Consider the following 21,633-nt stretch of genomic DNA (forward strand, 5'->3'; position numbering starts at 1 on the left):
ACAGTAGCCATACATCTTGTTACAGCATGTCGGTATCTTCGGAAGAACCCATCCTCTTTGCACTAAAGGGCTACTTACATTTTCATCAACAGCGAATCCCCTGCTAGGATGGTGGGCAGCAGTGTCAGCATGCTCCACTTAGCCTCATGTGTACGTTTGTGCTCCATTTGGCTCTGTGTGCAAATGAGTATTGGTTTTGCATGTGTCTATCTGAATACGCACTATTACACTTGCGTGTGTGTGTGTGTGTGTGTGTGTGTGTGTGTGTGTGTGTGTGTGTGTGTGTGTGCAGACAAGGATGTAGGAGTGTCAATCCATTGATGAGCTTGAGGAGAGAGACTTTTCCAGATGCCCTGAGGCCCTCTGCTAGCACTGTCTGCCTGCTACTGTACTCACTGTATGAATGGAAAGTAGAGGGAAGCATTCTTAAGCACACACACGTACGTAACTGATGCCAGCTTATCAAAGTTAATTTGGATTTGTTAACAAAGATGCAAACTGCCAGGAAGGGGAAATCATGTGTGATTACTCTCCTCTCCCTCTCCTTCTGTCTGTTGCTATCCTTCCTTCACTCTGCTCTTTCAGTTTTTGTCTACTTATAAGATATTCATGGTAATTCAAACACCAGTGAGGGAGTGAGGGAGTGAGTGTGTGTGTGTGTGTGTGTGTGTGTGTGTGTGTGTGTGTGTGTGTGTGTGTGTGTGTGTGTGTGTGTGTGTGTGTGTGTGTGTGTGTGTGTGTGTGTGTGTGTGTGTGTGTGTGTGTGTGTGTGTGTGTGCGCGTGTGTGTGCATCAAAGAGGCACGTACCTGTGTCTACAGTAATAAGTGAGAGAGCAGTGAGAACAAAGGTACGCAGCTCTCTGTTTCTGTGTGAGAGTGTAACACTATCAGGATCACATTAATTACAACTAACTTAACTCAGGAACTGGCAGTAAACTGGACACAATTCAAATACGATAATCAAAAAAGTGTTTGCTCTGTAGAATTTCTCATTTGAATGCACAGCAAAAGGACAAAAGATTCATGTTTTTTCAATCTGGGAAAAAAAACAATTTCCTGAAATGTACATTCACTTGCATTCATGAATCTATGTATATAGTTATGATTATAAAAATCTATAATGACAGTTGGGCATTCATATGATCTGCTATGACGCAGCCCTTACTCATACCGATTGGTCCTCATTTCGTCTTGGTCTTGCAAACATACAGTTGCACAAGCCAGACATCTTCCTTTAAGTTTGTGACATGACATGTTACACACACTATACTGTCAAAACTTTCCCCCCTATTGTGTACCAGTTGTTAAGGTAACTGTAAAACAAGCTCCCATTTCCAGGCAGCCAAGTTAATTCCAGTGAGAGAGAAGACAGAGTGAGTGTGTGTTTGTGCTTGTATCATCTACACAGGTGAGCGGCATGTGAAAAGGATACAGGGAAAAAAAAAACAAGTCTTCTCCAGTCGGAGGCTCATGTGTTTGGAGCAGGGGATCAATAAATGTCCGGAGGTTGTTGCTTCATAGATCGGCAACACTTCAAGTTTAATGACGCATTAGAATGTGTACTATAACAATTCTTACTCGACAGACAGAATTCACATGTAGACATTTACAGTTTACAGTACATAGACTACAATAACAATCGTGAACCACTGCAATAGAACCAGAACTTAACCTGCTCAGTCTTGCTGTGAATAATATGGGCTGGATGTTATCAATTAGAAATGTTTAATGTTTATTAATGGCAACATTTTAAAAGTATAGAACAGGATGGAACCCTGTTCTATACTTTTTGCACTAAGTGAAATGTGTCTGAAGCAAAAACTGATATAAAGTATTAGAATCTTCTTCACTACTTCTTTGATCATATTTTACTAGTCAACATACTTTTATTGTGTTGTATAAGCTTTGAGACCTTTGGTGTCTTTTGGTAAATGAAAACAATGTTTTTTTCTTAAAGTAAGGTATTGAAAGAGGTGTGATGTAAAAGAAATATTAAAATTCAGATATAGTATAAGCTGTGTCATATAACATTAAGTGATACCCAGTCCTGCTAAAAACTGACATTTGGTCATTAACTTTCATGACAGTTGGGCATTCATATGTCTGTGTTTATGTTCTTATGTTGCCTGTGTCATTGAGCACTAAATGGCAATTCAAGAACAGCAGAACAGAGAAAATTTAATTTAACTCTCATTAGAAACAAATGCACAAACTTAACGCAAGAGAGAAGAAGTTGAGAGAAGTGTGTGTGTGTGTGTGTGTGTGTAAGTAGCTGGAGCGGAGACACTTTACACTCCAATTAAGAGGCTGGTTTAGTGAAGTGTTTTTGTTTGGTTGTGGGTGCAGGCCAACAGCACGCTTCATTGAGCGCCTCCATCCTTAATACTGTCATTTTCTTCCTCCCTGTAGCCTCCACTATCTTGGCCACTCGCAAAAACCTGTGTGTGTGTGTGTGTGTGTGTGTGTGTGTGTGTGTGTGTGTGTGTGTGTGTGTGTGTGTGTGTGTGTGTGTGTGTGTGTGTGTGTGTGTGTGTGTGTACCTGGAAGCTACACTTGAAAACACCCCGCCATATTTGTTTTGCTCTGTTTATTTTGCTTTGCCCAACCCCTTCTCTTCCCTCCTGGCCTCCTCATCTGGCCCTCGTTTTATCCACACTGACTGTCCAGGTTGATAGCATGAGAAATAAAGCACTAATTGAAAATGACAATGAAAACAATTTCCATTTCCAAGGCGACCGTAAATAACAACTGAGACAACAAGTTTATACTTTGTACTTTAATGTAGATCTGTTGCTGGAAATGACTCAAACAATAGACCTACAAGCCTAAACTTCTGGATCTAAGAAACTGACTTGATTTGCCTGACGAAGGCTGCTGAAGCCTTATATTAGCTTCGACTAAGAGTCGTATCAACTTTTTATTCCCATTCCCTCATCTGGCTACTGCACATTTATACATCACACTCACACTCACACACACACACACACACACACACACACACACACACACACACACACACACACACACACACACACACACACACACACACACACACACACACACAGTGGTTTTCCTGCTTGTAAAGAGTATGTGTGAGATCAGAGGAATGCAGGCTCCCCCCTGGCTCTTACCTAAGGCAACTGGAACCCAGTAGAAAAAGAAAAAAACACAACAAAAACAACGCCAGTTTCCACTAACACATAAACTTTAATGCCCCATCTAATGTTCCTTCACCAAGCGGCCGCGTCTGTGAGTGCATGTGTGCATCTAACTTGGTTAACTGAGTTTTATTCACAATTAAATATCCTATAGTTTCCTCACGCCACCACCCAGCACATGTTCCTGTGGGCAGCACAACACAAGCAACCAAGGGAAACTACATCTCTTTCTTGATGATCATATCTCAAATCCTTCTGTTTCAACTTGGTTGACAGGTAAGGCTGTAACATGCTGTGGATACAGTTCTAACTGTGTTTTGTTGTTATAATTAGTAGTATTCATTATGTGTATACTAATCTAATGTTGCAAAGTACTGATTTGATAAATAAAAAAACACTCAAAGTCTGAGAGAGTTTGGCTGCTGTAGGCTAAAAGTAAGACTATTTGGCAATGTCGAACTGCGGCTCTTACCTCCAGTGGGGCCAAGTATTTAAGTACACATATCACACAAACATTTACAGTAAGTGTGCACATATCATCCCTATGAGTAGCCCACACACACACACTTGCACTCCCTCTGTGGCAGGGGCAGACAACCATTGCATCATGTTCTCGAAATGGCTCCTGCTTTTGACACAGCTCTTGACTAAACTGGTGTCTGTCACATGACGCACAGAGCTCAGCGTCATACCTGCTCCCCTGGCCTATCCGAAGCCGAGGAGACATGAGCGCACATGCAAACACGGTGTTTGACGCACTGTACACATTCCCGTTTATCAGTCGACATTCTTTTTCCTAGCGGTCAGAGCTGTTCTTCTCTGAAACCAAGTCCAGGGCCCGTATTTGTCCAACTTCAAAAGAAGTAAATTTAAGAGGGTTCAACTTAGGAGTGAAACTACATCGACAAGTGCAGGCTATGAAAGCACAACGAAAGTGGGGTGGTCTAAAATCCAGTCAAATGTTCAAATAAAATGCAAATAACAGGCTAAAATTATCCACTTCTGAATTAACCAAATTAAGAGACATTAGGAACGGTCTTAAATTTACTTTTAGGTCATAAGAATTATGATAAATGGCTTTTATTCTTATGTAAGTGTTTGATAAATACAGGTCGAGTTTTTCAGCTTTTCTTTTTTGTTTTCCAACTTTTCAAATACCTGTATTCCTGGACATCACAAACTTTGTCTTTATTCTTCTTGTGCAAAGCTTGAAAAAGTCATTTTTTACCCAACAATTGAAAAAAAAAATTTTTTTCCTGTATTACATTCCTGACAAGTCAGAAAATTGAGGAGCCAACATTATGAAGGCGGGCTGCAATAGTCAATGTTCAAGTATAAACATGGTCAAGGTCGTAATGCTTTGAACGCTAGCCTTTCTGTCAGACACTGAGACAGAGGAGAAAAAAACAACACACGCTATAATTGCCCTCAAAAAATAATAAGCATTCTCTCTGTGTGTCTTACAATAGAAGCCATTCTCTGTTTTTATGGTAGGAGAGAAGACTGAGTGACTGGCCAACACACTGGCAGCTGGCTGCAGCACCAAGCAAACCCACACATTTTTTATACTTTAAGGAGAGAAAATCTGTACAATTTCTAACAAACATATTTACTATTGCCATATCCCTGTCGCTCAACTCTCTCACTCTAACCTCATTTTTTTCAGTGCATTTTCTTCCCATGATGTCGACCTCTGGACGTGCATTTCCCTGACTCAACAATGCAGTTGAGTCATTTCACACATCAAGCAGATCCGCGGCCTGTAATTACAGATCACTTGCCCACAATGCTCCAGTCAATGATGTTAATCAGAGGGCGTGGCGTTTCCACCACCACTCGCTGCTGATATTAGGAGCAGACTCTCTGCAACGTAGAAATCATTATATAAACCATTTGGAAAGAAAGCATCCATTGCCTCAATTGATTTTTGGGGAGAAATCTCCAGTGCATATTCTCATTATGCGTTTCGATGGGCCGCGTTAAAACGAGCATGGAGATGGATTCTGGAAAGGTGCGATATGATCATCAACAGCCAGTCAATGTGAAGACTTTTCCACTTCTTTTTTTTATTCAGTGAGTATCAGGCTGGTTTAAAGACCTGACAAGGATCGATTGTGTAATCGGTAAAACGGGGAGTGTATGAGGAGACAGACAGGTTAACACTTACTTCTCTGACAGTGGTTCTGCGACCAGCATCGTCCCCGGAAGTGTCCATTGATGGTGTTCTGTGAGCAGATGGTCTGACCTTGGGCCGTGCCGGGACACACGTCTCCACACTCCCTGTCATTCTTATTGGCCACAATGAAGTTGTCCTCCACAGTGTCCAGGATCTTGGACCAGTCCAGGGTGGCAAGGTAGCAAAGGTCCGGATTCTTCTCAATTCTCACGGCGCCGCGGGTGATGTTCATCAGACTGTGAAGGCCCAACTCCTTCAGCTGCAGCATCTCATAAAGCACAAGAGCGTAGTTGAAGAAGAGGTTGTTGCCGCGGACCACTGTCAGGTTGGGGAAGAGATCGCTGAGGGTCTCGAGGCCGTAGACCCTAAACAGCAGCACGTAGTCGGTCACCACTCGCAGCTTTGGGTAGCTGAGGCCACGGAAGTCCTCGATCTTGGTCTTAAACATGAGCAGAATCTTCAGGTGGCCCTCGATGATGGTGCAGTTCTCCAACGACTGGAGGTTGGTCACATTGTTTCGGATGTCCTTGCTCGGGCAGACTGGAAAAATAGAGAGTAGAAGATGGGGAGAGATGTGAGAAGCAAGTACATCCCAGTCATGAGCTTTTAAAAGAGTTCAATCAAGAATTTCATTCATGTTTACTTAAGTTTTATTGAGACACATTTCTACACCTTCCCCTGCCTCTTATTCATGATTGATTCCTACCAATTCCTTTAGAAAACGTCATTATTAAGCACCTAGCTCCATAGCACATCAGCAAGTGTGTATTTCAAGTACACGCTCGGTGCCAATTTATTACAAATAGCTAAAACTAATGTAGTCTGAATCAGTCCTGAGATAAATCCTTTAAGTTTTTGTTCAAAGTTGTTCAGAGATGTACTGCTTCAACCATTTTGGAGGCTTTAGTGTGTGATTCCCTTGATTTGTTTTACACTGACGTGTTTTTGACAGAGTTGTAACTAACGTTTACTTTTTTCATCAATTAATCGTTGCAGTTCTTTTCCATTAATGATGATAAATCAGGGAATACAAAATAACAGGAACAGGTGAAAAAGCCCAAGGTGACGAAAACGAAAAGATATTCAGTTTATTATCACATACGACAAGAAAAGTAGCGAATATACAGAACTGAGGAATTGGAATTAGGGTATGTCCGGATATTTTTGCTTCAAAATGATTTAATAATAATAACACAACAAATAATAATAATACATTTTTTGAAAGACTTTCCGATTATTATACTGTCAGTCAAACAATTGACTGATTAGCTTGTGGTTTCAGCATATTTAGTCTTTCATCACCGTTATAAGCAAAACTGTCTTTCAATCACTTGAAGTTACATGACTTTCCATGCAATTAGCTTAACTGCTTAAGGTAACAGCAAAAATGGGAAAAAGACCGGTTATTGATTTGGAACAGTATGAAAACAGCTACATGTGAACAGATCCCCCTTTTTCACATTGAAGTAACAAAACCCCTGGTGGTTTACATGAAGTAGACAGAGCCATTTACAAACAGCGTTTCTTATGTCCCCTCTTCAATCTCTCCCGCTCACTCTCACACACACACACACACACACACACACACACACACACACACACACACACACACACACACACACACACACACACACACACACACACACACACACACACACACACACACACACACACACACACACACACACACACACACACACACACACACACACACACACACACACACACACACACACACAGAGAGAGAGAGAGAGAGACACAGAGTCTCTCCTCATTGGCTCGGGCAGTATTTCACTGGAGAGGAAATTAAAGTATGGCACTACCTGTTCTGAATGAAGCAGACGTGATAGGGTTAAAATTAAATAAAGCCTCGAACCAATTGCTTATCCCTGCTCATTCATACTTTAACTGTTGCACACACACAAACACACAAGCACACACTTCAATTAGGATGACAGCTACTTCAGGAGATGTACAGAGGGAAGCCGCATGCTGCTGATGCTTGCTACAAGTAATAAGGTGCACATTTCTAACATTTTCTACAGCAGTTCAACTTACAACGTGGCCAGGGGGATGCAGCCTTGTAGTTTAATTATATATGGCAGGTGTAAGAAACAAAACAACACATTTTATTGCCGTAACTAAATAAGATAACTTTACAGATTCTATCAATATATATATATATTTTTTAAACTAGGCTTACAGAGATAACAAAAGAAAACAGGGCGACAATAATGACTCCCACAAGATGTGTTTTCAAAGTGCATCAAAACCAGCAGCTGTCAGAGCCACAACAGACAGGTGAGTAATCAACACCGAAATGGTTCCTACAAGGCCTGACATATTCTGTACTAATTTTTTCAAAAGCAAACAATAAGACAACACAGAAACCGGTAAGACCTCCCACACACAGTTGAGTTTCATCGTAACTTCTTTCCTAAAAGCTTCCGCTCTTGTGTTGACAACATCAGGAATGATCATAAAAGTTGGATGTGTCTCAATCGAATAACTAAAATATTTGTAAGTGCTCATCCATCAAGAGTCAAAGCGAGTGGCGGCTGATGAGAACGGACGAGCTGCTTAAAGAGGAGATGATTTACTGCTCGGCAGAGTGACGCGACAGATGATGTTTGAACATGGTGATAAAAATGAAAGAATAATTTGCATAAATATTTCCACATATTCTGGAGTGTCGACTACCATTTACATTAGGTGAACATGGCCATTAAACACACGGTTAGTGGTGAGACATAAAATTCTAATTTGTTCACATGACTTAACTGCTCGTGTAGCCTGTCAACCATACTGGCAGCCATTATAGACTAAAACAGATGGTTAATGATGGACAATAACCAACAACGTTCAACAGCACTGTTTCAATGCAACTTTCTAAGGGGTCGGTACAAACCTAATTACAATACAAGAAACAAACATTTGGTTCTCAGTCAGATTTAATGCAATGAAACTGCAACATCAAGAATGATAGAAGAATAAATTGTAAGGCTAAGGAACTGGTCTTTTTTAATATCAATCCCTTTTAAGCTAATATAAATAACAGTTCCATGTATAAAAGGAAAAACATGTATTTTTTATATTTTGTTAACTTTCTTAGTCTTTGGGAAAAGGAAACTGAAAAGGGGCCTGACCTCATGAATGCTGGGAAAAATTAGCTCCTCACTTCTGAGGCCATCTAATGGTCTCCATCTAGTCTGCTGTTTTCAATCGGTGACACTGATGAAAACATTTTCTTTCATTCATCTTAATGATGTGAACCTCATCTGCTTGCCACCTCTTCTTATTTTCCCGATTTATTACACTCGATTCCCCACCACCACTTCGCACGCACTAAGAAAATAATCAATCACACTAAAACATGCATTGTAAAATGGGGAAAAAGGTCAAAAGTCATTGCAGTGGACTACATAGTTTCATTGAGTTGTTATTGGCCCTGGTCATTTCCCATGTGTAAACTGCCTTTTAACTTCCCACTCTGTTAATGGTAAGCAAGACAAACATGTCATCAGTCCAGGTACAAACTACGAGCAGCAGCACAACAACGGAACCGTTTAAGTGACTTATTGTACTGGAGAGCAAGCAATGAAGCCTACAATCACTACACTGACAAATAAAAAACACCCACATCTGTACAACAATGACATCTTGGCAGCAGGATTAAGAAAAAATGTCAAACTACCTAGTGACTACCAAGTGGTCACAAAATATTAGTTTGGTGCCTATGAGTTAGCCTATTTTTATTGCTTTAGAAGTAAGGGGAAATACATTTCAAATCAATTGTCAAATTTAAAAGTGAAATTTAAATATCCATGAAAGGTAACAGCATTGCTCATGTCAAAGTAGCTATTTTGCACTTAGTCAGTGTGATTGACGAAAAAACATTTTAATTGAGGGAAATATACATAAAAATAACATCTACTTGAATAACTCTTGTTATTTGCCTCAGTAGGATGGAATTCAGGCGAGTATATTGATTGATTATCTTATTTGACATGATGACTTCAAAGATACAAAGAAATATTAAACAGTAGAAATCAGCTGTCAATAAATCAAGCCAATGTTTGTTTAAGTGGCTAATATAATATACAAATGTGTTAATGTTTGTGTGGCCCACTATTGACTGAGATCTAAAGTAGTGGAAGGTACATCCCTACAACTGCACAAACAGAAAAGTAAACCACTTTCCATAGCAATATAAAGATTATTTATAATGATGGTGAAACAATCTATAAGAAGTGATGCAAGAATTTGCTTCACAGGTCTGGGGAGCTGTGCCTCCAGATGGACGACAACATGTGGTGACGATGGAGTCGTCAATTATCTGAAAGTTTGAACTACAAGGGTCATCCACAAATATCTCTCCAAGCAGCAGGAGTTCTGTATTAACATGACAAAATAAATGATAGATAAATTACAAATCTACTAAACTAAATGTCAGAAGATTGAAACAACCTGTGTGCATCCTTCAAAACTTAAATTAAAATATGAAAACACGCGATGTTATTTAAACAGATTATTCAAATTCATTCGTGTTGGTCGGGATGTGACCTTTGCACACGTCTTTTCCCAGCAACCAGAAAAACAACAAATCCATTTGAGCTGTGAACCATCTCACCAGATAAAATACCAAGCCTGAAACAACAACAGCAGCTCATTCATACAATCTAGACAGCTTGTCTTGGCCACACCCTCTTTATTAGACACTTAAAGTAACAGAAACCAAAACACAAAAACATACTTCTCCCTCTACTATATGGCAGTTGGTGTTATTCCCAGCGATAACAGCAACCTTACACCTGTCTACCCCAGTTTCCTTATCTCCCGGACACATCAAACGGGCCTACAGGCCACCCACTCACTGCTGGTCTGCGGCGCTAACCGGATACCTACTGTGCAACATGACAACATAACAAGCAACGTCACGCAACACCAATGGGGCCAGGGTGCACCTCACCCTTGCCCATGGCGCTCTTCAAGACATACCAAGAGGGCACAGACCTGACCTTTCCACATTGATGTATTTTTCCAACTGCAGCTAAGAAACGCGTTAGTGGGGATTAGGTCTTTTTTACTTGCACAGCAGGCTAAACAGGTGAGCACATATGTCACACATCTTGTTGCTTTATTGACACAGAGAAATGTTAGTGGGCTATGAGGGGAAGCAGTAGACAGTGCTGCTGGGAGTTCCCTCTGCAAAATGGAGTCTTGTTTTCAACTGACAGGAACGAGAGAGGAGGAAGGAGGGGGGTGGGGGTGGGGTGGGGGGTATCTGGGGGCAGTCTGGGAAGAGGGGAGCAGAGGAAGGGGAAGTAAAGGAGTGGAGAAGAGGGGAGGAAGGGTTGTTATGTAGTAAGCAGTTAGCTACGAGGGCCGCTGTGTCTTTAAAATAATGAGCCATCTCGTCCCAGGTTCAGGAGCAGGGAGACACGAGAGGCAAAGAGAGCGAGTGGGGAGACAGAGAGGGAGATTGAGTCGAGGGTTGTGGGCAAAAGCGGGAAAGAAGAAGGGGTGGGGTGAAAGTGTAATCTGAGCCCGAGCAGGAATACAGAGTGACGTAAGGGACCTACAGGACGGTTGGTGATCACATGCATGAATGGAGGGCCGCTATGGACCGCTGTTACATGACTTACATGACACACACACACACACACACACACACACACACACACACACACACACACACACACACACACACACACACACACACACACACACACACACACACACACACACACACACACACACACACACACACACACACACACACACACACACACACACACACACACACTCTCCAGTCTCCATGACTTCAGAGGACATTACATTAACTCACATTCATTTCCTTGAGACTTAATCTAACATTAAAACATGTCTCCACTTAACACACGTTTAATGATTTAGATTATGGGGACTTGCTTTTTTTGTCCCCATAAGTGAGACAAGTCACCTATGTGACTGTGTAAACAAACTTAGGTGCTCAAAGCATAGTAATACCTGGACCACACACAAAAACACACCCAGGGTGTGGGTCAGGGATGCGGCAATAAGTGGTGTTTACAACTAAGAAACACTCAACAAACGGAGCCTATGCGATGTGTGACGGATGAACACGGTGAAAAAGAGACGGACAGAAACAGGGGACATCGAGCCAGAGGGAGGGACACCTGCTGCACAGTTTTTCATTTCTGTTTCATCCAAAGAAAGGAAGCTGTCAAACAAAAGGCTCTGGGGATCTAAATCACATAACTCATATAAACAGACTAACTCCAGGTTAGAGCTTCATGTGAGACACAGAAGAAAGAAAGAAAAAACTGAGAGATCGTTTGGTTGGGGGGCTTTTGGTGGACAATGACCGTGACCCCTCTATAGCTCACCCTCCCACTGAGGACCACCCATACGCAGACAGCCTGGTGCTCTCACTGGCCGTACAGGAGATCTTAATTACAATAACAACCCAATCAGTCACTAATGAGCCGGGGTGGGGAGGGGGTTTTGTCTGAGCAGAGCAGAGAATGGAATAACAGAGCACAGACCTTAACGTACTGTACCATACTGTGGACCTCTATAGGAGAAATGTGGGCCATCTCACCCTCCTTCCCTGTCTGTTTGACACTTAATTTGGCAGCAAGAATGAGGAGAGGAGCAGGAGGAGGGAGGTATGGAGGAGGGGGGGGGTGTTCAGACTAAAAAGAAAGCATGGAGATGGAGCGAGGTGCACGAGTTTAAGTTTTCAACAGGAGAATTATTAACAGTAAGTTAAAATGAAGTTACAACTACATATGCGTCTTTAACCCTCAGAAATGTCAGATCACTTGACAGCAAAACAAACAAACCCAAAAAGAGACAGTTAAAAAGAGACAGTTATGAGATAATTTTCACACAATCAAGCAGGAACATTTACTGAATAAATTGCCCAAACTGTTACAGTGAGGGCAACCGCTTCAGATGTTCACACAAGCCATATTTTAATATCATTACACACATGATGTGTTTTAATGTTATTTTTATATGATGTGAGCATTCACACATCCAGACTTGCTAATGCTACGTGCTACAAACTTGATAGTGTTTGATTTTCCTCTGATGGTCCACTCTCCATACAAAGACAAAACAGCACTGATGATACAGACTGTGATATTTACACCAACCAGTCAAGCTGTTTAGATCTATGTCTGCCCCCCAAATGTAGAGAAGACTTTGAAGAAATCTAATAAAAGGCACTAAGTATATGTTATCATAAATAGTGTATAAATGCTTGAGTTATGGGCACACTGACGATGAACATTGACCACCAAGCGAACCTTTGTACCAGATTTTAAGAAACCCCTTCAAGGTGGAATGTAGACACAGCGTTCACAAGAGTTCAATTTTGTTAATTGTTCAAAAGTCAGTCAGTATGACGCTCAATCCACTTTGAGAAAGATTCTGGTTGCTCATTTGCTGTGCAGGCAGAGCACGCATGACAAATCAATAAGAAGAATGTAATTAAATGAGGCTAAATTATGTTATTTGTTAGAGGGGCTGACTGTTTGCCTGTAGGATTAGTCATAAGGGAGGGAATTCTGATGGTTCTCATTTTCTGTCAAGTAGTAAAATGGTTCCTTTTGGCGGCTCACATTTGCCGTATAACACTGCATCCTCTGCAAATGTGTGTTATGTGCATATATACATTGCATGTTGATGCCCAAACAATATATTGTTCATCCCTTTTATTAAACTTAAGCTGTACTGTTGATAAACACTAGTGTAGTCAAGTTGCTGTAACCAACCTCCATCACACAAATTCTACATTTTTACTTTACGTTCATTTTGCTGACGCTCATGTCCAAAGTGACTTACAGTCATCGAGGCAGATAGCATTAAGGGCCTTGCCTGCGGGCCAACACTGGGATGACCTGGAATTGAACCCTGACCTTCTGTGCCAAAGTCAAAGTCAGCGGTGTAACCCACTAAGCTACACCAGTTCTATTTATCACATGGCAGAAGTATTAACACATTTGTCCTGAGCTCCCAGCCATCAAATGTCACTCAACCATCTTTACGGCCTCTCTGCATCGAATATGAAGCAGAATTAGCTCACCGACTACGCTCACCATAATTTCGGCTTAGAAGTGAGCATGACCAGTGCAACTGAGGTCACACCAATGTAACGTCTCTCTCTGATAGCAAGTGCCATCTCCACTATTCGGTGAGCACCCACAGCTGCAGCCTCCGTTATAGTGTAGCTACGATTTCAGAAAGATTCTTCTCTTATTTTTAGAGTTGTGCTCCCTGCGGAGAATTTAATATGCATCCACCAACAGTAGCTGGCTGGCAGTGAGAAAGTGGATCACAGTGGCAGTTTTAGAAGCTGAGAGAAGAGCCTACTGTGGCCCACGGACCATCCTGCCTCTGCAGAGGGCAGCCACACGTTAGCTTAGCATGAAACCAGACCTGTCTAGCATGAAACCAGGTGGCAGCTAACTCTGGACTGTGAGAAGTTCCCCCTCTCTCTCAGCTCAGGGGCACGTTGCCCCTGATGAGGTGATCTGCTGATTATAGATTTGTCAACAGCTCAGTTGCTGAACAAACCCCAGGAGAGAGAATATGTGGCCGTGGTGCCAAGTGGACTGCCAGTGGAAAAATGCATTTGTTTGTTAATATAGCTTTGGAAAGTCCTGTAGAAGTGAAGCCAGCTCCCTGTGCGCCCACTGCAAAGCTGTGGCTTCTAAAAAGAAAATTATGTTGAGAAATTGCATGAGAGGCATTTTGATTAACATGTACCAACTTGTGCCTCCAAAACAAAGAGAGCTGAGGACCGAAATAACACTTTGTGAGCCAGGGAAAAAGAGAGGGGGCAGTCTGACTGGAAACAGGCTCTGTGCAGCATAAAATGGCAATAATTCAATATTTTAAAACTATTTTTAAAACTATTCTATTAGCAGAAAGAGGGAACAATGAGCAAGTGATATGACAAGCGAGTGTAGCTCACGTGTAATGGGACTGACTTGTGATTACATATTTGAGGACATCAGATAAAGGTGTGTGTGTGTGTGTGTGTGTGTGTGTGTGTGTGTGTGTGTGTGTGTGTGGGGGGGGGGGGGGGGGTGGGGGGGGGGGGAGATAGAGTGTGTGGGTTGGAGCACCTGTTCCTCCATTGCCTCGGCCTCCCATTGAGGAGCATGGCAAGGGGAGCTGGTCCAACCTATTTATATACAACTCTGGGTCTCGTTACAGCTGTGGCAGAGGGCCAGACTGTGGCAGATTGAAGCAGGTAGAAAAGAGCAACATGCAGGCCCTGTTCCGTCAGATGGCTCGCCAAGAGGAGAGAGAGAGAGAGAGAGAGAGAGAGAGAGAGAGAGAGAGAGAGAGAGAGAGAGAGAGAGAGAGAGAGAGAGAGAGAGAGAGAGAGAGAGAGAGAGAGAGAGAGAGAGAGAGAGAGAGAGAGAGGCCTAAATCAGATCACACTGGTGACTTTGGCTCGCCAGTGTGACTTCTCTCTACCTTCCGGCACTGACTAAAAGGAGAACGTCGGGGTCGGGACGGCACGAGAAGGGAAGACAGATACAGACAGAAGGAGACAAAGAGATGAGAATGTAAATAGAGAGAAAGAATGAGGAAGGGAAAAAGAGGGTGGAGGGGGGAGTGCTTTGGTCACTGTCACTTGTTTTTAAAAACAATGACTCACTATTTTCGAGTTCCAACGAGCCTGGTTCGACCTCGGGGCTTACGGCTGCCAGGAGGAGGAGAATACACACATCTATATCTCTCTGGATACTTGGTGGTGGGTAGAGTCATGGACATGGGGGATCAGTTGCCATCATGCACCAAGTTACACTACGCAGATGTCAAACAGGGCAGTCCGAATGCTTTCTGCTTTTTAATTCTTTACATCCAATTTGCCTCTACACCCCTCTTTTCCTCTCCTCCCTTCTGACAGCCATGAGCCCCAAGGTCGAACCAGGCTTGTTATCCGACAATAAGAGTTTCGAACATTTAATAATATCAATTAGATGTTTTTTCCAAAACATATGTATAGATATAGGAATCAATATGTGGCGGTGAATCTTAATATTGTGGCCGCAAATAAATCAATGTGTGGGAAACACTGAGAAGATATTAAAACACTCATTATGAATGTGTAGCAGGTCCGTGGAAATCAGCTGAGTAGACGGTCCTTCAATGAGGCCCAGGAGGCAGTTGCTGCTAAAAGAATGGGGCCACAGACCACCTCTGACTGTGGTCTGAGTGGTGGCGTTCACACCTGTATTTCCAGCTGTCCACCTGAGATCAGATTCAACCGAGACAGATGTTAACACCAGGTCTGAACAGGACCCATTTATCCTATTAACTGTCTTTGCAGGTTTTTGTTAAGGCAAATATTTATTGTGTTTTTATGTTGTTAATCCATTTATACATTAGAATGTTTGGCTACTATATGTTATTTTCTTAAACATTAATTTAAGTTAAATCATTTTTAACTTAAAATAGTTTTATTCACATAAACTCTGTTCAGAGCGGTACTGCAAACAAATGCAAAGAATTCAAAATCTTCAGTCCAAACAGTATATATATTGCATACATACTGTATGCATACATACAGTCTTTGTATTTTTTTTTTTTTTTTTACTTACCATTTCCTCATTAAAATTCCAGCCTTTTCGTTCTCCTTCTTTCTGCCTCATGTGCTTACACAAAAGACTTCAAGAGAATATCATGCAAACTAGATCTGCACATGCATCCAAACCTGACGAGTTCACAATGACTTGCTGCTACTTTAGCAACATCCAATTCCAAAAAAATACACAGAATTGAAGATATTCATTCTTTTTTTACACTTATTTTTATGAGCAATTACAACCAACATGTCCCCTGTGTAGAAAATACTGGAACAGCTGGTAATACACAAATGAAAAGAAAAAAGATCAGAAAAACTCTGGCCACACCTTAAGAAACAGCTAAACCAGGTGGTGCTCCAAACAAATAAAAAGCATGTTGTGGGGGGGGCAGCATTCCTGACATGGCATTTTGGAACAGACAGAGGACTATGAAACAGGAGCAGGTAATCAACTGCAGGCTGGAGAGTGTGTTGAAGACATATAGTGCAACACACACACACACACACACACACACACACACACACACACACACACACACACACACACACACACACACACACACACACACACACACACACACACACACACACACACACACACACACACACACACAGAGTGAGTAATACAAAAAACATCTGATGTTCTTTTTCATCTTCCCACGTTAGCGAGTGGAGCGCAGTGCAGTGTCTTGGTGTGGTGAGCCTCAGCCTAAGAGGGAAGCAGCCGGGGCTCAGTATCCCTGCTTGACTTGCAGCCACACGGCAGCAGCTGCAGGGCCCGGCCCCACCAACGCTCCGACCCACAAACCAGAGCTACACATGAGGCTGGAAGAGCTACGCCTGCCTGGCGGCTCTGCCAAGTCGACTCCTTCCATCTTGTATGGCTTTCTTTTTCTTCCTCCAAATCTGCCTGTCTATCTGCTTTGGCCTCTACATTGGCAGTAAAGCTACAACCGCCCGGTGTAAACACTTAATCAGGTAAGACAAGATTGCCTCAGATAAGAAGGGCACAGTATAGTAAGTGTGACGGGACGGCTGCCCAGGCGGCATCAACATATCAACACTTTCTTTGATGCGGAGTAGTTTTAACCTTCAGCTATTCGGTTTAGGGGTTTAGTAGAAACACAGCTCCCTGTGTGGTGAATGGACAAGTGAGCTCATCCCAAGCATGGAAAATCCTATTGATTTGACCGGACCGCTGCAAGGCTGCCAACTCGAACTACGGCGGAATACAAAATTTGATGCGAATGAAGAAAAACACCCAGAGAGGAGGAAATAATTATATATATATATATATACACACATATATGTGTATATATATATAAACACACACACACACACACACACACACACACACATGAATCAGGAGACAAGTTAACAAGCAGGGGAGATGGGAAAACAAGCAAGCTAGAAAGAAAAAAACAAGGCAGAATTTGAGAGATGGAGCGAGTCAAGTGGTACAGGAGCAAACAGAGATTTGACGTTAGTGGAGTCGACAAACCAAGACGGAAAAGAGGGAGAAGCAAAGGGGCCAGGTCAGTTTAATGGCCGTTTGTCTGCGCTGTTAGACCACCAGCTCTTACTGGCTGCTGCAGAAAAAAATAACTCACACACACACACACAAACACACACACACACCTCCGCTTCCCTCTTTCCATATCTCTCCCTCCCTCTACCTTCTCCATTTCTTCATGCCACTTCTTTATAGGACTTGATATCATTACCCGTCACGAGGTTCCAGATATTTTGAACACGCTATCAATAAACACACATGCATTGATATCCCCTTCGCTGCTGTTTGCTTTTCCACAGAAAACCTTCTGTTGGTTTTTCCGTACAGGATATCCACGAGCATGCGAGGTATGGCATGGATGAAATACTGACGTCATGTTAACTCTCCAGAGGGCCCGTTGGCCAACAAATCAGCTGACCGGCCACTGACAGACTGATCCCTGGAGTACAGGGTCTGTGGCCACGGCGGTATTGTAAAATGACTTCCATTCATTAAGCTGTCATTTAGCAGCAAGGCATGATTCAATATGGGCCCCCTTTAACTGTTACTGAATTAGAAATGCTTGATGCAAGCTCATAAACTAGGGGCAAGCTCTTCATCTTTGTCCCTTTTCACTACGTCTCCAGTATCAGCTCCTCCCTTTCACTCCACTCTTGTCCTTATGTGCCACCTAATGACCAGTTAAACATTGATACAGCAGCAAGGGGCACGTGATGGCACAGTACACCCATCAACAACTATCCAATGACATTAGGGAAACACCAGGTCTGAGCCGAATGCCTCAGAGCTTAATGTTTTGCCATAACTGATGCTTATGTCTCCACTGTTGTTTTAAGTCCCAGAATAATCACACACGCACGAGCGCAAAAGGGTAAATGTCAAACCACTGCTTTCATTCAACAACAAACTTTTGAAGCGTTGGATTTACTGGGATCCTTATTTTTGTGACTTAACAACCCTACTTTTTTCAAACTGTTTCAAAAACAATATTGGTACCCAGCAGCATAACTATGGTCTTTGTTTGTTCTGCAAGCAGCACCAATAAATACTATTGAATGCAAAGAGACATTAACCTAGAGAGTATTCCTATAGTGAAGGATTTAATGATCAGACACTATCTAGACATGAAATTCAATCTGCCATGTAGTTTGGAAAAAGTTTCTAATTAGAAGACATGCTGTAGGACTTTGGTTTTTACCAAGTGGCAACCCACCATGACGTGACCCATTTGTTTGTGCACTGCTGTTTCGAAGACTTGACTTTGGAAATTTGGCCAGCGCCATCTTGGTTTTTTGAAGCAAGAAGTAACCATATTTGGAGGAGCCTGACAGAGCTCTAGGAAACTACACGTCCACCTACACTTGTGACCTGCACTCATTGGACGGTACTTGCTGTCAGTCACATGCCCTGATGTGCACTTGATGTGTTTTATCGTCTGTTTTACTCTAAATGGAAAATGTTTTTACATCATACTGTATTGAAGAAGACTTGAAACCATGAACTCCTGAGGAAAATGTTTACTGACTTTATCCATCGAAATATTTGTGTGACTCTTTGACGCGCAGTTAGTGTTGAGATTGGACACTAGCTTTAGCCCAAATTAGCACAACCTTTGTTAAATAAAATCTGTCCGCCTTTTTTTCATTTAACAGTTCATTTTTACGTGTTCATAGCAAGCAAATATTTGCGTTATTCACGGAAAATGATGCGAATAAGCACCAGTGTTCCTGAGACCGAACTCAATTGGGCTCGCGAGTGATGCGGCGCCGGTGTGACCCGCACCATTACAGTTGCAGAATCAAGTGACATTTTATATCTACATGCTTGATTTGTTGTGTGTTTGTCTATAATAAACCCATTGTTGCGTGGTTGGCCGAAATGTTAGTTGGTACAAATATGAGGGCCCAAATGATTTGGAGTAAATGTCTTCCAGACTTTACAAAAATTGGGCTAACAGATGTATCCTGGAATGTGAAAGGCTGGGTATTAGTGGGTTTGTTATTACACGAACCACAGCCACGGATTAAATAAATGGTACTATTCAATAGATAAAATTCTCATTACTCCTGAAACAAACCAGTCAATAAAAGACAGTTAGCAGTTAATAAAAACCACTAATAAAGATCATATGAGCATATATTCTATAATTAAAAGATTACATTTACTGCTTGGTCAGTGGTTTTGTGAGGCATGGCCAGATTTTCACCCATCAGTTTTCATGACTACAGGGTAAAATGGTGCAGAGGTGTACTGCAGGCGCAAAAGTAAAAAAAAATTGAGAAGAAAGGAGCTTTGTGAACCTTCTCTCTGTAAAGAGGGTTGTTTCCATCACCCTCTCCATCTGTTGTAATGTTGGTGAACAGTGTGTGTGCGTTACATGTTGCGAAAGGAGAGGTCGAGTACAGAGAGCTTGAGCTGAGAAATACTCAAGTTTGCCAGTTTCATCCAAGACTTCTGTTGGTGTTCGTCATAGGTGAGCACCAATCATTAAAGAAAAGTGAGTCACATTATATATAACAAGAAAAATAAGGATCAATAAAAAGAATAAATAATTGTACTACTATGGTGAGTCTGGAACAGAATCAGTATTACAACTACATTCAAGTCTCTGATCACTTCTGATCCCTCTCTCTACCTTCTCCATTTCTTCATGCCACTTCTTTATATGACTTGACATCATTACACGTCGTGAGGTTCCAGATATTTACTACTATAGTACATATACCACTATGGTGAGTCTGGAACAGAAATCAGTATTAGAACTACATCCATGTCTCTGATCACTTATTGAGATACATTAGGTGACTTCCACACAGTACAGGACACATGCTGATGGACAGTCAGAGGTCCTGACTTGATTACTGATTGATTTTTTATGACACAAGAAAAGAAATTTGGATAAACTATGGTTTATTAAAAGGGGACACTGCAGGCAATAAAAAAACACTTGCAACAGCAACTCAATAACATATATGATTATATCAAGACGAGACAATTGTGCCAAAAAAGGATTATCCTATTTTCCGTCATCACACAGTAACCATCCAGTTAAATGTGAGTCAAAAGCAGTGAGGCCTGAAGTGTGTGTGTGTGTGTGTGTGTGTGGGGGGGGGGGGGGGGGGGGGCACCGCATCCTACTGCCAGCACAGCTAGTGTTGTAACCATAGCAACTCATCTCAGGCTAGTTCATCAGGACAAAAACAGAGCCCCCCCCTCAACAGATCTCTCACACACACACACACACACACACACACACACACACACACACACACACACACACACACACACACACACACACACACACACACACACACACACACACACACACACACACACACACACACACACACACACACACACACACACACACACACACACACACAGTGCTACAAACAAAACATAATCAGAGATGTCTGTGTGACTGTGTTGTTGGTTGCAATGTGCAGGTGTACATGTTTAAGTACACTAATGTGTAGTTTGTAAGTTGCTTTGGAAAGAAAAGAGTGCTGCCAATTGAATAAATGTAAATGTTGAGTGTCACTTCGGCCCAGCTGTAGCAAGCAGGTCTAATAAGAGAGGAGACACAAAATACAAAGAACAGGAGAGGTGTCAAATGAATTGTGTTCACACATTTAAGAGGAGGCTTCCCACCCTATACAGAGCAGGATTAGCAGGTGTGCGTGTGTGTGTGTGTGTGTGTGTGTGTGTGTGTGTGTGCGTGTGGTCCACAGGCTGTGCTCATCTGCAGTGAGAAAGAAAAACTAATCAGTGGATGAAAGTGAACCCTCTTACCCCTGAACGTAAAAGCAAGCGAAGGGAGGGAGAAAAAGAGATATGGATATGGGAGCAGAGGGAGCTCCAGCATAAAGCAGGAGAGCGAGAGGAAGCCAAGACCAAAGAGGCATGGACACAGGAGGGAACAGTGGAAAAGTTGATGTGGTGCATATAGAGCTTTTACTGCTTCAGTCACTGCTCAAATAGCCTCAGCCCTCAGACGTATGCCCCCACCGACCGGTCGATCTGCAGTTCAGTCTCATGAATGTAGTGAAGACTTTGAGGGAATTTAATATTAAGGCTTTAAGTGTATCTCATCATAATTAGCATGTGAGCTTTTGATTTATGGCCCAAAAAGTGTTTTGTTAAATTACAGTGACCTTGACCTTTAACCACCAA

At 42.2% G+C, this 21,633-nt stretch overlaps 1 protein-coding gene across 1 annotated transcript in view; it reads right to left on the bottom strand.

Annotated features, from left to right (window-relative positions):
• Positions 1-21,633, bottom strand: part of insrb (insulin receptor b) — a 95,050-nt gene that overhangs the window by 66,113 nt on the left and 7,304 nt on the right. Inside the window, exon 2 of the mRNA XM_035647756.2 lies at positions 5,327-5,875. Coding sequence (XP_035503649.2) covers positions 5,327-5,875 — 549 coding nt within the window. The remainder of the gene's footprint in view (positions 1-5,326; positions 5,876-21,633) is intronic.

Source organism: Scophthalmus maximus, chromosome 13 (assembly GCF_022379125.1).
Source record: "Scophthalmus maximus strain ysfricsl-2021 chromosome 13, ASM2237912v1, whole genome shotgun sequence".
Classification (NCBI taxonomy): Eukaryota; Metazoa; Chordata; class Actinopteri; order Pleuronectiformes; family Scophthalmidae; genus Scophthalmus; species Scophthalmus maximus.